The following is a 25,315-nucleotide window of genomic DNA, read 5'->3' as shown; positions in this document are numbered from 1 at the left end:
CCTAGAGAGTAAACAACATGTTCACAAGCAAGCTTTCCAAATACAAACCAAGTGATATAAGCTCACATTCCAACCATCTCCTTTCCCAGGTTCTCACTCTCTGGGCCACTATCCATCTGCCTTAATTATCCCAGGACCAGGACCACGTACCAGATGATTAAGGATTGTACTCAAGAGTATGCTAAAATTATTCAGACTAGCAAATCGTAAGCCTGCTTGCCCTACCTGGCCCATTCCTCCCCATTGAGGTCATAATAAATGCTCTTGGCTCGAGTTTTCCTTTCTTTACATCTCATGGCTGAACATGTTGTCTACCATGGTATAGCATCTCCCCTTATCAGAACTGAGTCATATATATATATTTGGTGCTGGGGATTGAATCCAGGGCTTTGTGTCTGCTAGGCAAGCACTGTACCACTGAACTATACCCCTCATTTGAAAAACTAAACTAGTTTTTCAAGGAAAATCATTTATCAATCTTTTCATCCCACTATACCTCCAATTTTCTACTGATATACTTTATTTTAGAATGGCAACTCATTTCTCAGTATCAGTTCATAGGAAAAGGCCTGGGGTTTTTGATTCAGAGTTCAAGGTCGTAGGAGATAGGAGTAAGGATAGAATATCTATGTTGCTTTGTTGGGCCACCTGGCCTCCACTAGACTACCACCCCAACAGCTCCTGAGGAACAGGCCAGTTGTGATGGCAAGGCTGCAACCTGCTAGAGTGGGATCCCTATTTCTGGAGAGGTTGGACAGGGGTCTGACCAGGGAAGGCCATGAACTCACTGAGGATTCAGAGATCGAAGAGGAGGATGTGGAACCGAAAGGTTTGCCTAGAATTTCTCCACCTTTTCCATGAAGGTTTGGTCTCGGAGTAGCACTTCCACGGTGTAGCTGATGTGTTTAGAATGAACCAGGCTCTAGGTGTTGTCGAACCTTAAGACATCTGCAGTGAGCAATAGACATTCAGACAGGATGCTCCATCTGGGACCCTGCCCTCCATGGTGGTAAATACATGTGTGGGTGCCCAGCCAGGGAACCATTGCTAGGGCTGAGAGCCCAGAGCCAGTCCCACACTGTGTCTATCAGAACCAGGGGCCTTACCTGGTGGGAAGACCTGGACGACCTTTGAAGACTCCTCCCCCGCCCCCACCTCCAGGTGGAGCTGTTTCCTGCCAACACTCACAGACACCAGTCTTGAGGCAGGTGAGGCTCTCATCCTCAGGCACCAGGTGGGCATTGTAGCGCTGGCTGGGCAGCACCTCTGTCATCTCCCCAGCCCTCTGCCACTCCCCCATCTTGGTCTTCAGGAAAACCCCAAAGCCAATGTCTCCACCATCTGATGCAAATTGCCACCTGCAACAGACAGAACCCCACTGATGACCTCCTGCCCGGGCCCTGGAGCCTCTTCCAGTTGCACCCAGGTGTGGAGCGGTCACTGTCCCTACCTGAGCACACAGCCTGGGAACAGGATCTCATTCTCCACGTGCTGGGAGGAGCCACAGCCCACGGTCACTGTGTGCTCATACTGCATCCTCACCTGCTTGCACAGGTGGTAGCTCTTGGGCACCTCACCCCCGTAGTTGATCTGTGGGTGAGGGTGGGTGAGTAGACAGTAGGCCACGGTGGTCTCCCCTCTGTCCCCATCCTCTGGGCACTCCATACCTTAGTTATGCACTTGGGGTTGCCATCAGGATCAGTTAGAGTCCCCCCAAACTCCACAGGCAGCTGGTCGGGGCTGATGAACTTTGACAGCTCCTGCTTCCAGTTGTCTGTGTGGGAACAAGAGGGGGCCTCCAAGGGGCTCAGGGATGGCAAAGGGGACCCAGCCCAGTTTTGACCTATATCCATGTGTTCCCCTCTCCTTGAAGTGCTTCTGGTCTTCATTCCCAGGAGCAATCCTGTCTCCAGGGATGGAAGCTGAGTAGCTCTGGGCCTAGGCTTGGAACTCAGCATGTGCTTCTGTGACTAATTCCTGCCCCAGGCCTGCTCCATTCTCACTGCCCCTCTAGGCCTGGCCTGTCCAGGTGTTGGCTCATTGATCATCTTGACAGGGAGTCAGACTAGCAACTTCTGAAGCCTGGGGTCTAGGACAGGGAGACTGTGACCTAGGTTTTGCCATCCCTTAGAGACTAAACTACATCCCTTACAGTCATTCCCTGCTCTTGGCTCCCAGAGGTTTCTAGCAACCTCAGAACTACAGGCCAAGCTTGTAACAATTCCTATCAAGTTTGTTTACCCCAAAGGAACAAAGGCATTGCAGGAATAAAGTAAAAGAAAGCAGAAGTGAATACCTAACATACCATGGTACAGAAATGGACTGCTGAAGCATAAAAGTGATGAAATAATCTAAGGGAAAAATCCCCCAAATTTGACATGAAAACATAGCACTAAGTTAAAAATCAGATAATAGGACAAATATGAACTGGGGAAAATGTGTGCCACAAATATGCCAGGATTAGTCAATATACTTAATATGTAAAGAGCACTTATAAATAAATAAGAAAATACTTCTCTAGAAAAGGGGTATGAGACCACAGGAGGCAAAAAACAAGAAATTCAAATAACCAATTTGAAGAAGTCCAACATCACAAGTCATAAAAGAAATCCAATGTAAAAAATAATAATTATGGCCAGAGTCTTTTAAATTATTAATGCACAATTTTGACAAGAGTGTAGAGAAATGAGCACATTCATACATAGTTGGTGAAGTTAAATTATGCATTATGCATGGAGCACAACATTGTTAAAGGTACCATAGGTCCTAATAAGTGTTTTTCTTTGAAGTAAGAAAAAAAATACCTCTTGTTTTTATACAATGGAAAAAATGTGGATGTGTACAAAAATCTATAAAGATATTCACTAATGGTAAAAATAATACAACCTAAATGTAATTTTGCTAAAATGGAAAAATGTTTATCACATGATAAGTGATAACAAAATGGTAATAGGTGGGAAGCACATTTTAATTTTTGGAAGTATATTCCTTTGAAATAGACAGTAGATGTTACCAGTAGTTCCTTCAGTGACAAGATTTTCCCTCCTTCCTTATCCATTTCTGAATTTTCCATATTTCTAAATAGAATGAGTTGTATAACTTGGAAAAACCTGGGTCTCATTCTCCTCACTTTATGGATGAATGAGAAAACTGAGACAAACACAGCAAGTGATACATCTCTCTTCAGCTAGTAAGTTGCAAAGTCAACCTTTAAATCCAAACCTCCCAACCTCAAATCAGGGCCCCCCTCCATCCTGCCTCTGGAGATGACTCTCGCAGACCCTCCTGGTCCCTTTGCCCTCTTGCTAGTATGCACATTACCAGAGCAGTTGCCACGAAGCTGTGGGTCCCAAAGCCTGGTGCCCTCAGATGCAGGTACCATCAGGTCTGCTGAGGGGCAGAACCTAGCTCAGGCTCCAGGCTGCAGAGGAGGCCCCAGACGACTCACTCACCTCCCAGAATCACCACCTTCCTGCATGTCTCCTTACTCATGTAGGACTTAATCAGGTTGAAGGCCACGGCAAACAGGCTGGGGGCTGAAACAGGCACAGAGCTCTCCCTTGGGCAGTCAGCTGGGGGAACTGGCTCTCCTGGGGTCTCAGGTGCCTACCCATCACCTCCACATCCCCCAATCCCCAAATGGGTTGATTCACTTACATCTCACAATAATTATATGCTTCAAAATCTCAGGGTAATTTGCCTCGAGTGCAGAGAGAAACTGTGGAGTCAAAGAAGTGAAATGTGTGTAAATACTATCCCCTATGTCTGTCCCACTCTCAAGGCTCCAGAGGGCACACCCTTTGTTGTCCTTTACTGCCAGCCATCCAAGACATGCACACAGATGCTCAGACACATAGTAGAGCTGCACTTCCCAGTTGAGTCCTGGTCCCAGTCATCTCCTTGATGCCATTGATATATATATATATATATATTTTTTTTTTTTTTTCAGGTACCAGGGATTGACCTCAGGGGCACTTGACCACTGAGCCACATCCCCAGCCCTATCTTGTATTTTATTAGAGACAGGGTCTCACTGAGTTGCTTAGCAAGCCTTGCTAAATTGCTGAGGCTTACTTTGAACTTGTGATCCTCCTGCCTCCACCTCCCAAGCTGCTGGGATTATAGGTGTGCACCACCGCACCCAATCTCATTGGTATATATTCTTAATAGGCAGGTCCCCACTCAATGCAGACAAGAAAATTCCCATTCAAGACTCTAGAAGGCTCCCTCCTCTATGACTCAGACAATAGTTCAACTTCAGGACTGAGACAGACTTGCTGTATAATATTCAAAATTGCAAGGCATGTTTTTTAAAATTAAGTTATTTTGATATCATACATCTTACCCTATCCAAGTGTAAAATTCAGCAGCTTTTAGTTACAAGGTTGTGCAACCATCACTGCCATCTAGCTCCAGAACATTTTTAACTGACCCAAAGGAAATCTTGTACCCATGAACAGTAACTCCCCATTCTCCTTCTCTCTGCCCAAGGCAATCATGAGTAGACTTTCTGTCTCTACAGCTTAGACTATTCTGGATGTTTCATCTACAGAAGCTTCTTAACTTTACAATGGGGTTGCATCTAGATAAATCCTATGTAAGCTGAATATATCCTAAGTGGAAAATGCATTGAATCCACCTAAGCTGCAGGACACCCTGGCTTAGAAGCACAGAGGGTGAGTTGTTTCCCCTTGTGATCGCAGGACTGACTGGGAACTGTGGCTCACACACCTCAGCATCACAAGAGTACTGTATCCCATATCACCAGCCCAGGAAAAGATCCAAATTCAAAACTTGAAGGACAGTTTCCAATGAATGCCTATTGCTTTTGCACCATGGTAAAACCGAATGATCATGAAGTAGAATCGTTTTAAGTGGAGGAACATCCCTTTTTTGTTCAGCTGGATTTCATTTCATACCATGTTTTTGTGGCCTTTTCTTTAAACAGATAGTAAAAATACTAATCAAGCCATTACAAAAAAAAAGTTTAATTTAGGTTCTTTGCTATCCTGAGTGAAACAAAAAGAAAGGAAAAGTAAAATTTCTGCTTCTGTGGCCCAGGCCTCTACTCACTTTTCCTTCCCTCCTCAGAGCCCCTAGCACCTACTAACTCCCAGGAAAGAAGCAACAAAGAATGTCAGAGGCTTGAAGCTTGGGGGGGTGGGCAGCTCCTGGGGAGAGGAAGATCAGTGGGTATCTGGGAATGAGATGGGAGTATGAAAAGGGAAAGGCATCCACAGGTCCCCTGGTAGGTCTGGGATAGACTTCATTGTGACCTGTTGTGTACCAGATGGTGACTTTGGGGTGCCAAGTCTCAATGCAGGACTGCGGGTTTGACACATTGCTCCCAATGCTTGGGTGGATACTTACCTGGCAATGGGAGACAGGAGGACCACTCACATCAACAATTGGAGAGGGAAAGGCCCGGTATTTGGGCCACCTGGAACCCTGCTGGGGAGGAGGGAAGGGATCACCTCACCTCCTGAGCAAACTCCACTCCTGGCTTCCACAAATGCCGCAGGCTCAGCCCCTCCAAATCAACAATGGCTGTGATTTTCTCCACCTTCTTTCCCAACTGCAAGATAATATCAGGAGATGAGTGCCTGTGAGAGTCAGTGTCCCCCATGTCCCAGCCAAGACAGGGCTAGGCTTAATCCTAGGGCATTGGTTTGTCTTGGTTTTTCCTGGCTTGGAGGTTTCATGTCAAGGAGAGAGGTGCAGAGAAGGGGCTATTCTAAGCAAGGCCAGAACCAGAATGGCCCAAGGCCTGCCTTCTTCATCCGTCCACTATAAGGCAAATCACTGTGTCTCAGTTCCCTTCTCTGTATGGGGGAATGAGATATCTCCCTCTTCAAATGCGGCTGCAGAGGGCAGGTTAGCCCAGAGGCTGAGCACGACCCTGGGGACAGTCAGGAGAGGAATGAGTTCTAGCTCAGCCGTGTGTTTTGTGGCCTTGGGTAGATCTTTGGCTTCTCACTCCATCCTGGGTGCTACTAGGAGCACAGGAGTCAAGGAGCTTTGGGAGGCAGATTCTGGATGTGGGTCCAGAATATGGGAAGGTGCATGGGTGCTGTGGGCCAGCCTTGAGGGTGCCGGGCAGCAGGCTGTGTGTGTGGTCGGGGTGGGGAGGTGGCAGGTGCTCACACCTTCTGAGTCTGCAGTTCACATTGGTACAGGAGCAGCTCACAGTTCTGGAACTTGTCCCTGAGCAGATCCTGTTTGGAGGCGGAGAGGAAGAGGCCCTTGACATCCAGGCCTCCTGCGATGTGGTACCAGAGGGGGCCACCCTCACGGTCATGGCCACAGATGCTATTAGCGCCGTATATCTTGACCACCTGGATGACCACAAGAAGGGGGCTCAGGGTCTTGGGTTAAGGGTCTGGGGAGCAGGGGCAGGTTTGAAGGAGACATACCTCAGGAGGCTGCCATGCAAGGATGTTGTCCAGGTCCTGTTGCTTCCGGAACTCCATGTGCTGTGGAGACAGGACAGGGGCTTAAGACTGGCTTGTCCCAAAGGCTTCTGCAGAGACCTGGGGATATCAGGCCAGGTCCTTCTGCCTGCAACAACTAAGGGCCAACTAGAGCATTCTCAGACCCCACCTACATAGAACTGAGGATGGGTACAGAAGGGGATACCATTCTGAGAGGGAAAAGGAAGAAAAGATCCAGAAAGGGCCAGGTGAGGCCTGATTCTCTCCCTGCATCCTCCATTTGCTCTGTCTGTTCCACCCATCCCATGGCCAACCTGGGAGTCTGCAGAGCAAAAGTCAGCCAATATGGAAAACAGTATGGAGATTCCTTAGAAAACTGAGAATTGAAATACCATTTGACCCAGTTATCCCTCTCCTCAGTGGGCTATCCTCAAAGGACTTAAAAACAGCATGCTACAGGGACACAGCCACATCAATGTTTATAGCAGCACAATTCACAATAGCTAAACTGTGGAACCAACCTAGATGCCCTTCAGTAGATGAATAGATTAAAAAAATGTGGCATATATACACAATGGAATATTACTCAGCAATAAAACAAAATCATGGCATTTGCAGGTAAATGGATGGATTTGGAGAAGATAATGCTAAGTGAAGTTAGCCAATCCCCCCAAAAAACAAATGCCAAATGTTTTCTCTGATATAAAGGAGACTGATTTATAGTGGGGTAGGGAGAGGGAGCATGGGAGGAATAGATGAACTCTAAATAGGGCAGAGAGGTGGGAGGGGAAGGGAGGGGGCAGGGGGTTAGCAAGGATGGTGAAATGTGATAGACATCATCATCCAAAGTACATTTATGAAGACATGAATTGGTGTCAACATACTTTATATACAACCAGAGATATGAAAAATTGTGCTGTAATATATGTAATAAGAATTGTAATGCATTCTGCTGTCATTTATTTTTTTAAAAATCAATTAAAAATTTTTTTAAAAAAGTCAAACTCTATTCCTTGGACTCTAGTCCCTTTTAGACAAAAAAACCTAGACTCTCTATGGAAGCCTGCAGGGCATGGCTGATGGGCCTGGATCACCCATGCAGCCTTGTCTCTCTCATTGTTCTCTACAATGTGACCTCCCTGTACTTCTGGAGGCTCTTGGATTGTGCCTTCTGCTTCTTCTCTTCACATGCCTGCCTCCTTTGGGGCATTCATGCCCCAAATGACATACTCATGACCAACCCTTCCTTCCTTCCTTCCTTCCTTCCTTCCTTCCTTCCTTTCTTCCTTCTTTCCTTTCTCTCTCCTTCCCTCTCTCCATCTCTCCTGTTTTATTGTTTTCATTGTACTTCCCACTCTCAGGAATTCTCTTATTTGTCTAGTTTATTTGTTCATCTGCTTTCTTTTTTCTCTCTCTTCCTGTCACCTCACTCTTCTCCTAGCACAGAGCCAGGTTTACTGTCAGGACTGAATAAATGCTGAATGAATGAAAGAGTGAATTTGTGTCTTGAAATAAGGCTTGAAATAAAAAGCAGGACCAGGCTAACCTGGAGGATATTGTACTCACCTTCCGCAGCATGTCCTCTGATTTTTGCAGGTCAAAGCTCCGAGCTGCAACAAGAGGACAGGGCCATGACTATAGAATCCTAAGGCTTGCTTTAGGCATCAGAAAAGAGCAGACCTCCCTTCCCCACTCTCCAGGCTAGTTTTGTCTCCTCTTATTCAGAGCACCCTGATATCCACACCTGGAGGCACAGGGGGCTCAAGCAAGAACCAACGTACCCTTCCTGAGTCCCAGGAAGATTTGGTTCAGACCACTTGGTTCCCTAGGCTGATGATGGTGGAAATGTCCCTCTCTGGGCCTTGGAAGTGGTGGGAAGTGAAACCACTAGCCAGGAGGAAGGTAAGAAAAGAAGGTATCCAAAGAAACAGAAAATTAAGTCCCTGCCATATCCACTGCTACTGCCAGGATCTTGGGGGCCCTTTTCCTGTTGTTCCAGAAAAGTCAGTGAGAAAGCAGACCCTCCAAACCTTGTGGCTGAGAACTGTTTAAATCTGCAAATCACAAACTTTTTGGCCTCAGAAACCCTTTATGTACTTAAAAATCATCAAAGATGGCAATGAGCTTATGTTCATTTGGATTATATCTGCCCATATTTACCATATTAGAAGTTAAAATTGAGAATTTTTTAAATACAAGAATACATAAACACATATTCCCTTTCATTCAAAGGAATGATGTTATTACACATCACGGAGCCTCTGGAAAATCTGGTATAAGAAAACAAGAATGAAAAATGCAAAGAGAGGGAAGATGGCGACGATGGGAGTGCATCACCCCAGTGCACCGCGTCACTGTGCAGGAGAAAGACGAGGTGAAACGGCTGAAGGCTACCTTGTTGGGAATTTCCAGTGAAATTGAGGTGCTCCAGAATCTAGAGGACGGATTTCCATCGCACGGGATTCGGCTGCGGGGGCTCGGTCACGGGCGATTTCTCCGCACGGAGGGTAGCAGAGCCTGGTTGGCGGACCGCCCCACAGATGGAGTCTGGGGCGCACGCTGGGTAGCGGCGAGGTACCCAAGCGGGAGTACAGCGATGCGGATTCTGGGGGCTCCTGCCAGCGGTGCAATGGCCGTGCTTAGTGCTGAGTTCCGGCTTTGAGACAGAGGAGAGAAGCGGTCCAGTTCAATTCTCGACACCGGTCGGACCACGGAGGAGGACAGCAGCCGCCATCTTGGAGAGCTGATGTAATCATCCCTGTTTTCTACTGATCTCAGCTCATTCAACTACGGAACAGGTGATTTCAGGCTGGTATTTACCTGCGTCTCGCAGACAGATCGCTCAGGCTCGGGACTGGAGAACCTGAGGAGAATACTCCTCGGGGCTCGCTCCTGGCAAGGCGTGCGCCGGGCTTTGAGTGGCCGGATTCTGGTTCCCCGGGCTGCTTTGGCCCAGGGCTGGGGAACCTGCGGGGACTGCGTGCTGAGGCCAGCTCCAAGTGGAACATGCGCTGAGGGGCGGCTGGGCTCTGACTCCCGGAACAGTTTTGGCCCGGGGCTGGGGAGCCTGCGGGGACTGCATCTTTGACCCTGCTCCTAGCGGAGCGTGCACCGAGCTGGGAGAGTTTGGAGCGGCCGGGCTCGGGCTCCCGGGGCTGCTTTGGCCGGGGGCTGGGGAACCCGCGGGGGTCGCTCTGTGGAGCCTGCTCCTAGAAGAGCGTGGCCAGGATCGGAGAGGCCGGGTTCTGGCTCCCGAAGATGCTTTGGCCCAGGGCTGGGGAACCTGCGGGGACTGCTTCTCGGTCCGGGTCCTGCTGGGTGCTGTGGGAGCCTGGGGGGCAGAGTGGAGCTGCCACCTGCGCCCAGAGCAGGACAAGCGGCCCGCCGGCGTGGTATCACGACACCCCCAACTGCAGCTGGGGCCGAGGAGAGTAGCCGCCCACGCCTGGAACAGGACCAGCGACCCGACGGCGCGGTAGCCAAGTCACCCCATTTGGAGTGGGGGCTGTGCAGAGCCGCCTCTGAGCCTGCAAGGTAGGCAGACCTGCGACCCACTGGCAGGACAGCCCCGGCAGCCTGCCAGTGTGGTGGACAAGTAGCATCGAGGCAGTCACGTCACACTGGTTGGTGTGGGGGTGGAGCAGAGCCGCCGCCCGCGTCCGGAAAAGGCCCAGCGACCCGTTGGAGAGGCAGTCAGGTACTCCCACTGGGAGTGGGGGCTGAGCAGAACTGCCGCCCGAGCCCGCAAGGTAGGCAGAACTGCGACCCACTGGCGGAACAGGCTTAGAGGCCAACCAGCGTGGTAGACACATCACACCAATTGGAGTAGGGGCGGAGCAGAGCTGCCGCCCACATCCGGATCAGGTCCAACGACCCGAGGGCGTGGTAGTTAGGTCACCACAATTGGAGTGGGGGCAGAGCAGAGCCGCCGCCACCCGCGCCCACAGGGTGGGCAGACCTGTGACCAACCAGTGTGGTTGATAGATCACCCTAATTAGAGGAGGAGCACAGCCACTACCCGCCCTGCAAGAGAGATCTCCCAACTATACAAGAGCAATATAAATAAATAGGGGGAAAATTTCAAAAACACAACAGTTTCACCAAGCAGAAAGAAACGCGAGCAGTATGAAAAGACAAGGAAAGAAAGGACCACAAGCAATGCAGGTCAACTCAACTTTAGAAGAGGTAATAGCTGCAACAGATGGAATGTCAGAAAAAGAGTTCAGGATATACATGCTTCAGATGATCTGGAGTCTCAAGGAAGACATGAGACAGCAAAATCAGACAATGAAAGATCACTTTGACAAGGAACTACATAAACAAATCCAGGAAGTAAAAGATCAATTTCACAGGGAGATAGAGGTAATAAAAAACAAACAAATAGAAATCCTAGAAATGCAGGAAGCAATAAACCAACTTAAAACCTCAATTGACAATACTACCAGCAGAGTAGATCACTTAGAAGATAGAACATCAGACAATGAAGACAAAGTATTTCAACTTGAAAAGAACATAGACAGCTCAGCAAGTCTGCTAAGAAACCATGAGCAGAACATCCAAGAAATATGGGATAACATTAAAAGACCAAACTTAAGAGTCATTGGGATACAGGAAGGCACAGAGCTCCAAACCAAAGGAATAAACAATCTATTCAATGAAATAATACGAGAAAACTTCCCAGACTTGAAGAATGAAACAGAATCCCAAATCCTAGAAGCCTACAGGACGCCGAAAGTGCAAAATCATAAGAGATCCACACCTAGACACATTATAATGAAGATGCCCAACATACAGAATAAGGAGAGAATTTTAAAAGCTACAAGAGAAAGGAAGCAGATTACATTTAGGGGTAAACCAATCAGGATAACAGCTGATCTCTCAACACAGACTCTGAAAGCTAGAAGATCCTGGAATAACATATTTCAAACACTGAAAGAAAATGGGTTCCAACCAAGAATCATGTATCCGGCAAAATTAAGCTTCAGGATGGAAGATGAAATTAAAACCTTCCACGATAAACAAAAGTTAAAAGAATTCGCAGCTAGAAAACCATCTCTTCAAAAAATCCTTGGCAAAACATTACAGGAAGAGGAAATCGAAAATAACATTGAAAACCATCAGTGGGAGGTAGGACAGTAAAGGGGGGAAAGTAATCAAAGAGGAAAACAAATCAGGTTTAGTAACATTAATAAACAAATATGGCTGGAGGAACAAACCATATCTCAATAATAACCCTAAATGTTAATGGCTTAAACTCACCAATTAAGAGACACAGGCTAGTTGAATGGATCACAAAACAAGACCCAACAATATGCTGCCTACAGGAGACGCATTTGATAGGAAAAGATATACATAGACTGAAGGTGAAAGGTTGGGAAAAATCATTCCACTCATATGGACTGCGGAAACAAGCAGGAGTGTCCATACTCATATCAAATAAAATAGATTTCAAGCCAAAGTTAATCAAAAGGGATAAAGAGGGACACTGCATACTGCTCAAGGGAACCATACACCAACAAGACATAACAATCATAAATATATATGCTCCAAACAACGGTGCAGCTATGTTCATCAAGCAAACTCTTCTCAAGTTCAAGAGTCTAATAGACCACCATACAATAATCATGGGAGACTTCAACACACCTCTCTCACCACTGGACAGATCTTCCAAACAAAAGTTAAATAAGGAAACTATAGAACTCAATAACACAATTAACAACCTAGACTTAATTGACATATATAGAATATACCACCCAACATCAAGTAGTTACACTTTTTTCTCAGCAGCACATGGATCCTTCTCAAAAATAGACCATATATTATGTCACAGGGCAACTCTTAGACAATATAAAGGAGTAGAGATAATACCATGCATCTTATCTGATCATAATGGAATGAAACTGAAAATCAACGATAAAAGAAGGAAGGAAAAATCATGCATCACTTGGAGAATGAACAATAGGTTACTGAATGATCAATGGGTTATAGAAGACATTAAGGAGGAAATTAAAAACTTCTTAGAGTTAAATGAAAACACAGACACAACATATCGGAATCTATGGGACACACTGAAAGCAGTTTTAAGAGGAAAATTCATTGCTTGGAGCTCATTCCTTAAAAAAAGAAAAAACCAACAAATAAATGATCTCATACTTCATCTCAAAATCCTAGAAAAAGAAGAGCAAAACAACAGCAAAAGAAGTAGAAGGCAAGAAATAATTAAAATCAGAGCTGAAATTAATGAAATCGAAACAAAAGAAAAAATTGAAAAAATTGACAAAACTAAAAGTTGGTTCTTGGAAAAAATAAATAAAATCGACAAACCCTTAGCCATGCTAACGAAGAGAAGAAGAGAGAGAACCCAAATTACTAGCATACGGGATGAAAAAGGCAATATCACAACAGACACATCAGAAATACAGAAGATAATCAGAAATTATTTTGAATCCTTATACTCCAATAAAATAGAAGATAGTGAAGGCATAGATAAATTTCTTAAGTCATATGATCTGCCCAGATTGAGTCAGGAGGATATAGACAACCTAAACAGACCAATAACAATAGAGGAAATAGAAGAAACCATCAAAAGACTACCAACTAAGAAAAGCCCAGGACCGGATGGGTATACAGCAGAGTTTTACAAAACCTTTAAAGAGGAACTAACACCAATACTTTTCAAGCTATTTCAGGAAATAGAAAAAGAGGGAGAACTTCCAAATACATTCTACGAGGCCAACATCACCCTGATGCCTAAACCAGACAGAGACACTTCAAAGAAAGAAAACTACAGACCAATATCTCTAATGAACCTAGATGCAAAAATCCTCAATAAAATTCTGGCGAATCAGATTCAAAAACATATCAAAAAAATTATACACCATGATCAAGTAGGATTCATCCCTGGGATGCAAGGCTGGTTCAATATACGGAAATCAATAAATGTTATTCACCACATCAATAGACTTAAAAATAAGAACCATATGATCATCTCGATAGATGCAGAAAAAGCATTCGACAAAGTACAGCATCCCTTTATGTTCAAAACTCTAGAAAAATTAGGGATAACAGGATCATACCTCAACATTGTAAAAGCAATCTATGATAAGCCACAGGCCAGCATCATTCTGAATGGAGAAAAATTGAAGGCATTCCCTCTAAGATCTGGTACAAGACAGGGATGCCCTCTCTCACCACTTCTGTTCAACATAGTCCTCGAAACACTGGCCAGAGCAATTAGACAGACGAAAGAAATTGAAGGCATAAAAATAGGAAAAGAAGAACTTAAATTATCACTATTTGCAGATGATATGATTCTATACCTAACAGACCCAAAAGGGTCTACAAAGAAACTATTAGAGCTAATAAATGAATTCAGCAAAGTGGCAGGATATAAAATCAACACGCATAAATCAAATGCATTCCTGTATATCAGCGACAAATCCTCTGAAATGGAAATGAGGACAACTACTCCATTCACAATATCCCCCCAAAAAATAAAATACTTGGGAACCAACCTAACAAAAGAGGTGAAAGACCTATACAATGAAAACTACAGAACCCTAAAGAGAGATATAGAAGAAGACCTCAGAAGATGGAAAAATATACCCTGTTCATGGATAGGCAGAACTAACATCATCAAAATGGCGATATTACCAAAAGTTCTTTATAAGTTCAATGCTATCCCAATCAAAATCCCAACAGCATTTCTTGTAGAAATAGATAAAACAATCATGAAATTCATATGGAATAATAAAAGACCCAGAATAGCAAAAACAATGCTAAGCAGGAAGTGTGAATCAGGAGGTATAGCGATACCAGTCTTCAAACTATATTACAGAGCAATAGTAACAAAAACAGCATGGTACTGGTACCAAAACAGGAGGGTGGACCAATGGTACAGAATAGAGGACACAGTAACCAATCCACAAAACTACAACTATCTTATATTTGATAAAGGGGCTAAAAGCATGCAATGGAGGAAGGATAGCATCTTCAACAAATGGTGCTGGGAAAACTGGAAATCCATTTGCATCAAAATGAAACTGAATCCCTTTCTCTCGCCATGCACAAAACTTAACTCAAAATGGATCAAGGAGCTTGATATTAAATCAGAGACACGGCGTCTGATTGAAGAAAAAGTTGGCTATGATCTACATACTGTGGGGTCAGGCTCCAAATTCCTCAATAGGACACCCATAGCGCAAGAGTTAACAACTAGAATCAACAAATGGGACTTACTCAAACTAAAAAGTTTTTTCTCAGCAAAAGAAACAATAAGAGAGATAAACAGGGAGCCTACATCCTGGGAACAAATCTTTACTCCACACACTTCAGATAGAGCCCTAATATCCAGAGTATACAAAGAACTCAAAAAATTAGACAATAAGATAACAAATAACCCAATCAACAAATGGGCCAAGAACCTGAACAGACACTTCTCAGAGGAGGACATACAATCAATCAATAAGTACATGAAAAAATGCTCACCATCGCTAGCAGTCAGAGAAATGCAAATCAAAACCACCCTAAGATACCATCTCACTCCAGTAAGATTGGCAGCCATTATGAAGTCCAACAACAACAAGTGCTGGAGAGGATGCGGGGAAAAGGGTACACTTGTTCATTGTTGGTGGGACTGCAAATTGGTGCAGCCAATTTGGAAAGCAGTATGGAGATTTCTTGGAAAGCTGGGAATGGAACCACCATTTGACCCAGCTATTCCCCTTCTCGGTCTATTCCCTAAAGACCTAATAAGAGCATGCTACAGGGACACTGCTACATCGATGTTCATAGCAGCACAATTCACGATAGCAAGATTGTGGAACCAACCTAGATGCCCATCAATAGATGAATGGATAAAAAAATGTGGCATTTATACACAATGGAGTATTACCCTGCTTTAAAAAATGACAAAATCATAGAATTTGGAGGGAAATGGATGGCATTAGAGCAGATTATGCTAAGTGAAGCTAGCCAATCCTTAAAAAACAAATGCCAAATGACTGCTTTGATATAAGGGGAGTAACCAAGGTCAGGGTAGGGACGAAGAGCTTGAGAAGAAGATTAACATTAAACAGGGATGATAGGTGGGAGGGAAAGGGAGTGAGAAGGGAAATCGCATGGAAATGGAAGGTGATCCTCAGGGTTATACAAAATTACATATAAGATGAAAGGAGGGGTAAGAGAAAAATAATACAAGTGGAAGAAATGATTTACAGTAGAGGGGGTAGAGAGAGAAAAGGGGAGGGGAGGGGAGGGGAGGGGAAGGGGGATAGTAGAGAATAGGATAGACAGCAGAATACATCAGTCACTAGAATGGCAATATGTAAATCAATGGAAGTGTAACTGATGTGATACAGCAATCTGTATACGGGGTAAAAATGGGAGTTCATAACCCACTTGAATCAAACTGTGAAATATGATATATTAAGAACTATGTAATGTTTTGAACGACCAACAATAAAAATAAATAAATAAATAAAAAGAAAAATGCAAATAATGTTAGAGAGTCATTAAGAAAATAGTTAAGGGTGGGGGTTGTGGCTCAGTGGTAGAGTGCTTGCACCACATAAAATTTAAAAAATAAATAAATAAATATAAGGTATCATGTCCATCTACAACTAAAAAAATTTAAAAAAAAATAGTTAAGACATTAGGAACTAATGATCCAGAAAGATCTTGGAACACTTGAGTTTCCTGGAGCATATTTTGAGAACCATTGGTTTAAATTGTGAATAACTTAAAATACATAAAGAGTACAAATCAAAACTTATTTTCCAATATTGTCACTAACCTTCAGTATGACTTCAGGACAATCTTTTCTCTCTTGAGGTGCAGTTTCCTTACCTCTCAATTAAGGCTGTCCATTACCCAACAGCCCTACTTTTTAGGATCCACCTGACAAAAGCATTTGCATATATGTGCAGAAGGGAAGAGTACAATGTTATCCCTTCTGAAGTATTTGTAATAAAAAAAAAATGGAAACAACCTGAATGTCCAGCTCTAGGGAACTGGTTAAATAAATGGAGGGTCCCTCTATACTGTAAAATACTATATGACTATTAGAAACGATAAGATGAATTAATATATAGATTTTTATGATGTGACTATGTTCAAAAAGTTCTACTGTAATTTAAATTAAAAAAAATAATAGTGCTTTTCACTGTCAGTGTGACTCAGCTTTCTATTACTATAACAAGTCCCTGAGATAATCAACTTATAAAGAGAAAACGTTTATTTTGGCTCACAGTCTTGGAGGTTACCCTCCGTGATAATGCAGACCTATTGTTTTTAGGCCTTTGGTAGGAGGGCAGCACATCAGGCAGAAGCAGGTAGAGAAGCAAAACTGCTCTCCTAATGGCCAGGAAGCAAAAGAGAAAAGGAGTGGGCCATATGCCCAAGGACCAGAGGACCTCCCACAGGGCCCCACCTCTTAGGGGTTCCACTACCTGCCAGTAGCACCAAGCTGAGGACTAACCCTTTAACACATGGGTCTTTGGGGGACATTCTGAATCAAGACTGTAGCAACTGGTCACTCTTCAATATTTAAATATGTAATTCAACTGGTCCATGGAGCAGATGAGGCCAACTTTGTCTTGCTGAGAAACAAGGGCTCCCAAGTGGGGGTCTTTTAAATCAACCATATAGAGTCACTTTTCAGAACATTCTGCAGTCATACAACAACACTGAGGAAGAAGGAAAATTTCAGTGACCTGGGGTAATGTTCTCAAAATAATAGGTGAACAGCCTGGTGTGGTGATGCACACCTGTAATCCCAATGACTCAGGAGGCTGAGGCAGGAGGATCGCAAGTTTGAGACCAGCCTGGACAACTTAATGAGACCCTGTCTCAAAATAAAAAATAAGTTAGGCATGGTGCACATATGTGTAAGCCCAGTGGCTCAGAAGGCTGAGACACGAAGATAGCGAGTTTGAAGCCAGCCTCAGAAATTTAGCAGGCACTAAGTGACTCAGAGAGACCCTGTCTCTAAATAAAACACAAAAAATTGCTGGGATGTGGCTCAGTGGTTAAGTGCCCCTGAATTCAAACCCTGGTACCAAAAATACAAAAAATAAAAATAAAAAGGGCTTGGGATGGGGCTGGGGATGTGGCTCAAGCGGTAGCGCACTCGCCTAGCGTGCGTGCGGCCCGGGTTCGATCCTCAGCACCACATACAAACAAAGATGTTGTGTCCGCCGAGAACTAAGAAAAAATAAATAAATATTAAAATTCTCTCTCTCTCTCTCTGTCCCCCTCTCTCTCACTCTCTCTTTAAAAAAAAAAAGGGCTTGGGATGCCAAGCCCATGCCTGTAATCCCAGTGGCTTGGGAGGCTGAGGCAGGAGGATCTTGAGTTCAAAGCCAGCCTCAGCAACTTAGCAAGGACCTAAGCAACTTTGTGAGATGCTATCTCAAAATAAAATATAAAAAGGGCTGGGGGGCTGGGGTTGTGGCTTAGCGGTAGAGCACTCACCTAGAACATGTAAGGCCCTGGGTTCAATCCTCAGCACCACATAAAAATAAATAAATAAGGGTATTGTGTCTAACTACAACAAAAAAATTAAATATTTAAAAAAATAAAAAATAAAAAGGGCTGGGTATGTGGCTCAGTGGTTAAGTGTCCCTGGGTTCAATACCCGGTAACCCCCCTAACAAAAAAGCTTGGGATGTAACTAAGTGGTAGCTCACACTCCTGGTTTGAAGCCCCAGAAATGCAAAATCATTATCATCATCATCATCATTATCATCATCATCATCATCATCATCATCGAACAAAACAATATAGAGTGTATTAAGTTGATGGTACTTTAAAAAAATGTTACATGTAAATTTACCTCATGGCCATGGCAGGATTATGAGTGATTTGGATAGCCCCTTTTCCCAGACCTTCCAGATTTTCCATGATAAATATGTCCTGGTTTTATAATCAGAAAACTATCTGGGGATGTTATAAACAAATGAGAGTTAGGTCCCAGCAGGTCCTGCAGGCTGAGAAGGTTTTCAACACATGGACTCTTAAGGGACAAACCATAGCAAAACTTACACCAAATCAGAAAAGAATCCTGATAGGAGTCATGAAGACCTGTATAGGACCTGGAGCAGGTGGCCTCCTTCCATTGGAACTCAGTTTCCTCATCTGTTTATTGGGAAAACAGCTGTCTGGGCCAGTTCCCAGCTCTCTTTCTCTTAGAGTCAACTTGTCCCTCTTGGCTCATTCCACTTCCAACCTGATTCAACAGCATTTCTATTAAGTGTCCTTGGCTGATGAGAACCAAGTGGTTTCACTTGGTCCCTTGTGCCTTAGGCTGGTCCCCATTTTGACTTCATTTGGGCCTCAAGACAACCCTGAAAGCTGAGTAGGAGATAGACTCTATTTTCTTGTAAAGAGATGAGAAAACTGAGACCCAATAAAAGGAGGCCATCTATCTCGAGTCCTATGCAGCCAGTAAAAGACACAGGTGTGATTAGACCCGGTCTTTGGGACTCCAGTTGGGATTCTTTTCTGATTTGGTAGCCATTTTTCTGTGGTTTAGATGTGGTTTGTCTCCCAAGGGTTCATGTGTTGGAAGATTGGGTCTCCTATATAATGATGTTAAGAGGTGGTAGAAACTTCTAGAGGTAGAGCTTACTGGGAAGTTATTGGGGGTATCATCCTTGGAAAGGATTTAAGTTCTCATGGGACTCCAATTAGTTCTTGTGAAAGGGTTGTTGTAAAGAACAAGATCCTCTCTGAATCTTGCTCTGGCTTCCTGTCTCACATGTGATCTCTCCCTTTGCATATATTCCCACCATAGTGCCACCCACTGTGACATGACTCATTCAAGAGGTTCCTCACCAGAGATCAAATTGATAGGGCCACCTGATTTGGGACTTTCAATTTCAAACTGTGAGATAAATAAGCCTCATTTCTTTATCAACTACTTAGTCTCTGGTATTTCATTCAAGTAAGAGGAAAGGGACAAACGCAAGTTTGAAAGGAATTCTAGGTAAAGAAAACTGCCTTCGTGAAGATCTTGAGCTGGGGAATCCTGTTGGTTAAAGTATCATGACTTATAAAACAATACACCAGGCTCAGAGGCAAGTTGCCCTCACTGATTTTATGAAGACAGTTCATCACCTACTAGGTTTTCTCTGTCATTCAGTGATTCGAATCCCTATGTAATCTGCAATAGTTGGGGTAGGCATGATAATTAACATGGTTTAGAATGATTTCCTCACAGACCCTGAAAACAATTCTGACCTTACTTACTGAGTCTGTGTGGGAGTTACAGCTACATTCTCAGAGCCACAGAATAAAAGGATCTCCTGTCTGTGTGTTTGGATTCTGGGATTCCAACTTTTATCTCAAATGCAAATTCTTCCCCAGACTCATTCTCTGAAAAGATATTAAGTAATTGGCATCTATATTACCTTTAAAGAAAAGAGTAACAGTAAAAAAAAAAAGAAAAAAGAAAAAAAGAAAAAGAAACCACACCCATATCCTTTATCCCTGAATGTCCCCTTTCTGTTCTCCAAAACTTAGCCAAGTTAAGAGAACAATGAGAGTAAGCTTGGACCAGAATATCCAGATACATATTATCTTGAAGGATACTGTCTTTCTCCCATATACACTGGGGGAAAGGGCAAGCTAATGTTATCTGTAGAAAAGTCCTTTTTACATGTACACCAGAAGTTGGTCCTTGGGATACTGGTCATATAAACAAACTGTCTCTGTTGCCTAACATATAAAATTGTCCTCTCAGCAGAGACTGGTGTGAAACTGAGGGCACTGTGAAAAGGAAACATGTCACTCATCCAGCAGGCCACCACTGGACAAAATGCAATGAGGGAGAGGAGGCACTGTTTGGCAAAGCACCTTGAGGGATGGAGGTGTTATGTGTTCAGCCTACAACCCCTGGACCTTCCTCATAAGTATTTTTCAGTAAAGCCTTATGCCTCATACCATCTCTGGATATTTTCTTTGGTATCTCACCAACCTATCACCCTTTCCTGGCACAACTGGGCTGTGAACATGACAGCCTCTAAAATCAGACTGACCTGGATTTGCCACTTGCAAGCATGGTGAAATTCGTCAAATAGCTTAATAGCTCTGAACTACAATTTCCTCCAATCAAAAAAAAAATGAGGCTAATAATAATCTCTACCTCATTGGGTAGCTGTGGAAGAAGAAGAAAGAGGAAATAAAGGAGGAAAAAAATATATTAAAATTGCTTTATCCAGTTCCTAGTACAGAATTAGTGCTATGAATAATATGGCAGTTATTATTCCTTGAGGGAGCCACCTCCAAGATGGCTGTTAGTGGTCCTCACCTCCTGGTATTCATGTCTGTTTAGATCCCTCCCACACTGAGCAGTGCTGAGCTGCATAACCAATAGGATACTGAAGAAATTATGGAGTATGATCATAATGGTGTTATCATAAAGACAAAGACATTTTTCCCCCATTCTCTCGAATCATTCACTGTGGGAAAGCCAGCAGCTCTGTTCTAAAGATACTCAAGCTGTCTTCTGGAAAGGCTCCTGTGAGGAGGAACTGAGGCCTCCTGCCAACAGCCAGCACTGACTAGCCAGATAGGTAAGACATCTTGAAAGCAGATCATCCAGCCCCATCAAACCCTCACTTGACAGCAGCCTTGAGCAACATTTTGTCTGCAACCTCATGATAGACTATACCAGAACCTCCCAGCTAAGCCTCCCCATAAATCCTGGCCACAGAAACTGGGAGATAATAAATGTTCCTAGATGTTTAAAACAGCTCTGTTTTGGAGTACAGCAGCTCACTCTAGCCTTGGGTTCTATCTACATCCATTCAATAAATAGCTACAGAAGAAAAACAATAAATTGTGTCTACATGGAGCATGTGTAAACTTTTTCCCTTGTCATTATTCCCTAAATAATTCAGTATAATAAAACATTCACATAGCATTTGCATTTTATTAGGTAACATAAGTCATCTACAAATGATGTAAAGTATATAGGAAGAGGTGAGTAGGCTATATGCAAATACTATGCCATTTTATGTGAAAGACTTGAATACCCATGGGTTTTGATATCTTCAGGAGGTCCTGGAACCAATCTTGTGGAAACAGAAAGATGACTGTAATTTGTTACACAGCAACAGATACCTTTCACATGCCCCTGACTCTCATCCCACTGCATCCTCTATCCTCACCTCGGAGCCAGCGCAGGAGGAAGGAGTCATCAGCATTGGGCAAGGCAGATAGCACATCCTGGACATTGACCCGAAACTATGGACAGACAGATCGGGGAGAAGACTGGGATCAAAGAGTTTCCACGGTGCCCCCGGTTGCCTTCAGGGGGCTGGCGAGCCACCCTCAGGCCTGTTGGGTTTGCTGGCCCCTGAGTGAAGATGACACACCAAGGCTGGGAGAGCCAGGACCTGGGTTAAGCTGTGGCAATTCTTTTTCTCTCCAGGGAAAGTGGGATAATAATCAACTAGCTGCTCAAACCCTCAGAGAGGATTACATGTGGATTAAAGGTAGAAAGGATCCATGAGCCTGACTTTTCCTTCAGGGATGTGGGGATAGGGAACAGCCTGTTTCAGGGACCTGATCTTTATCATTAAGGAGCTTCCAGGCCAGATCAGGTGGCACAATAGCTGCAAGAAGTATGAATTATAGAGATTGAGCAGTTTGCCCAATGTCACCTGGCCAGTGAGTGGCAGAGCCAGCAGGCTAATGATGAATTTGGGTTAGAGCCCATCATCTGGGCCCAAGGAAGGAAGGACTTGGCACATCCTGGGAGAGAGTCCTTCTCAGATGGTCCCCAGGAGTTGCTCAGGGCAGTTCAACTGGCTCTGCATCCACCAGACAGGATCTGAGGGCTGAGGTGCTGCTCTTGGATGGATGTTGCTGGCTGCACTATGGCTAAAGTCAGCCTTTAACACTAATGAATCTGGAAGGTGAAAGAGCACCGGACAGAGCCAGCTTCCCCAGTGTGGCCTTGCCTGAGTCACTTTCTCTATTTCTGAGTATCTATCTCTTTGACCTTCAAAGAGAAACTGAACCTCCTCCAGGTCTCCCACCTGAAATGAGCTGATAAATTTTGTCTTCAGTATCATGAAGGAGTGTTCAGCTCTAAGCTAAACTAATCCTGACATGAACTAAGTGAGGAAACTGAGGCTTAAATGCTCAGCCAAGATGAGCATTTCTTTGATCTATTCTTGATCCCAATGAGTTTCTTGTTTTGTTTTGTTTTGTTTTGGTTGTTGTTTTATTTTTGGTACAGGGGATTGAACCCAGGGGTGCTTAACCACTGAGTCACATCCTCAGACCTTTTTAATATTATATTTAGAGACAGGGTCTTGCTGAGTTACTTAGGGTCTCACTAAATTGCTGAGGCTGGCTTTGAACTTGTGATTCTCCTGCCTCAGCCTCCCGAGCCACTGGGATTACAGGCATGCTCCACTGATTTCAGTGGTCTTGTAAGAGGATTCATTCCCGGCTAGGGCAAAATATCACTTTCTCAATGTTGAAATTCTGAGGGAAGAATTGGGGCCTCCTGTGCCCCTGGAAGTGTGTGATCCCTACAGCCATGTAAGAAAAGACCTTGAACCTCTGAGGGACTCTCCCCAGGATAGAGAGGAAAATGCACTTTGTTCATGCTTCCCCTTGGGTTGTAGCTGAGGATGTAACCTGCCATGCCAGCCTCTCCCCATAGGGCCTGCAGCCCTCACCTGTGTTGCCCACTATAGTAGCCATATATTCTTAAAACATGGCTAGTCTGAGTTGAGGTCTATGAGTATAAAATACAAGATTTCAAAAACTTAGTAAAAACAAAAATTCACAATGAATCTTACACTGACTACTTGTTGAAGTGGTAATAATTTAACTATACTGGGTTCACAGTATATCTCTATTGGTTAGGGCTGGTGTAGCTTCTGGCCACCAAGATCTTAAGGGTTGGAAAGAGACCCAGAGCCCTGAGGAACTTCAAGGGCCTTGGGTCCTTTCCCTTGTGGGGCAGAAGAAAAAACCGAAGCTGGTGTAGAACTCTCTCCCACTCCCTCTGCCCCCTCACCTGAGCCAGTGACTTCTCCTGGGATGGGCTCAGGTCACCCACTTGTCCACTCATGCTGCTTATGGTATCAGGGGTGGGATCCAGCTCAGTGCTCCTGGGTTCAGGCCGTACTCTGTGGTTCCATCCAGACTGCCTGCCTTTTGCCCAGCTGGCAGCTCCACCCACAAATACCTCTGTCCAGAAGACCTGTTCCTTCTTATTGGACCTATAGTTCTTACCTTGATGTGACTGGCAGGGCTCATTCCTTGCTGGATGCCTGAGACACTGGCCCTTGACCTCAGACTGACTTGGATTCAAAACCTCATTTGTAAAATGGTGACAGTGTAAGTGTTGCTTGCCTCACAGCATTGATGTGGTCATGTTGAAACTGACACTACTGTTGGCACCCACATGGAGGCTGGCACCCACATGGAGGCTGTCCTCCACCCTGCCTCTCAATTCCTTACTTTCTACTCCTATGGTCCCATCAGATGCCTCCTTGAGCCTAGGAAGACCACTTCTCACCACAGACAAAATGGAAATCACTTGTGATCATATCCCAGGCTCCATTTATCATCTGTTTCCAGAGCAACTGCTCTTGGGGCATGTGGCTTCAAGGTTGAGAAAGAGACTTTCCAGGCCCAGCATATGTGTGTATAACTGTGAATTGAGCCACACCAGACCTGGGAACCAGGGTAAAGGATAAGGGGTGAGGGAGTGAGTAGGGAGGACTCATTTACAGGCAGAGAACAGAACAGGTTATGCCTTGCTTGCAATTACTCCATGCTGTATAGAACAGCAGTGTCTAGCTCTAAGTTATTTCATTTTATAAAGCAGTAGTTCACCCTGAGCTCCTCCATTTTGAGTACAAGTGCTAAGACAGAATGACTTGGCAACTTGTCTAGACAAATGGGTAACCACTAGATGTTGGGCATTTAGAGCTTATTGAAAAGAATAACCTCAAACTGCACAGGATAATCATAAGGCACAAGCTGATAAATTAATTGTGCTGATAAAAAATGATGACCTGTGAACTTACTGAATTAAATTAGAAGCAGATGGATATATGGGTATATCAAACCCAAACCATGTCTGTAAGCTTATCAGACACACCAGATGTAATCCCCTCACCTGGAACACATAAGAGAGTGGTAAGGTGGCACACACTGACCTGTCATCTCAACAGACCATCCAGTGAATTCTGCCAGGAGGTTGACAAAGCAATGAACTCCGGACTCTGTAGCAACTACCATGTGGACCTTTCCAGAACAGCTCTTCCATCCTGAATAGATTGGCACCCTGAACAGGTTCTCTGGTTCCTAATCTTATCTGACCACCTGCTGTGATTCTTTTCCATTTGTATCTGCCTTTGCTTTCAGAGTGGCCTCTTGAAACCCTCAGGCACCTTTCTTAGCCTTTTTTTTTTTTTTTAAAGAGAGAGTGAGAGAGGAGAGAGAGAGAGAGAGAGAGAGAGAGAGAGAGAGAGAGAGAGAGAGAGAGAGAGAGAGAGAGAGAGAATTTTTAATATTTATTTTCTAGTTCTCGGCGGACACAACATCTTTGTTGGTATGTGGTGCTGAGGATCGAACCCAGGCCACATGCATGCCAGGCGAGCGCGCTACCGCTTGAGCCACATCCCCAGCCCCCTTTCTTAGCCTTTCTGTAACTTACATATAATTGTGTAAAGTGTGATGTATGACTTGCATCCTGTAGATAGTAGTAATAAAGATTAGAATGGAATAAAAGAGCTTGTGATTGCCGCGGGCATAACACCAAATGATCCATGAGTATTTTCAGTGAATTAAAGCTGGCCAAAGTGAAGTGGCTTGTGTATTTGTTATTCTATAAATTCTGACAGTTCAAAAAG

General features: G+C 44.2%; 1 protein-coding gene across 1 annotated transcript; it reads right to left on the bottom strand.

The window, feature by feature from the left end:
- Positions 1–922: 922 nt before the first annotated feature.
- On the bottom strand, positions 923–23,523 carry LOC308645454 (putative SEC14-like protein 6; the record flags this gene model as incomplete). The annotated part of the gene is made up of 12 exons (XM_081287614.1): positions 923–948; positions 1,189–1,358; positions 1,451–1,590; positions 1,668–1,774; positions 3,453–3,536; positions 3,658–3,718; positions 5,480–5,575; positions 6,147–6,335; positions 6,414–6,473; positions 7,998–8,041; positions 21,602–21,677; positions 23,470–23,523. The coding sequence occupies 12 exons, from the start codon at positions 23,521–23,523 to the stop codon at positions 923–925; spliced, it is 1,107 nt and encodes a 368-aa protein (XP_081143740.1).
- Positions 23,524–25,315: the final 1,792 nt, after the last annotated feature.

The sequence above is a fragment of the Spermophilus citellus genome, assembly GCF_964194105.1.
Source record: "Spermophilus citellus genome assembly, chromosome: 3".
In the NCBI taxonomy this organism is placed as follows: Eukaryota; Metazoa; Chordata; class Mammalia; order Rodentia; family Sciuridae; genus Spermophilus; species Spermophilus citellus.
Note: the sequence above shows the minus strand (reverse complement) of the source record. Positions and strands in the feature narration are given on the sequence as shown.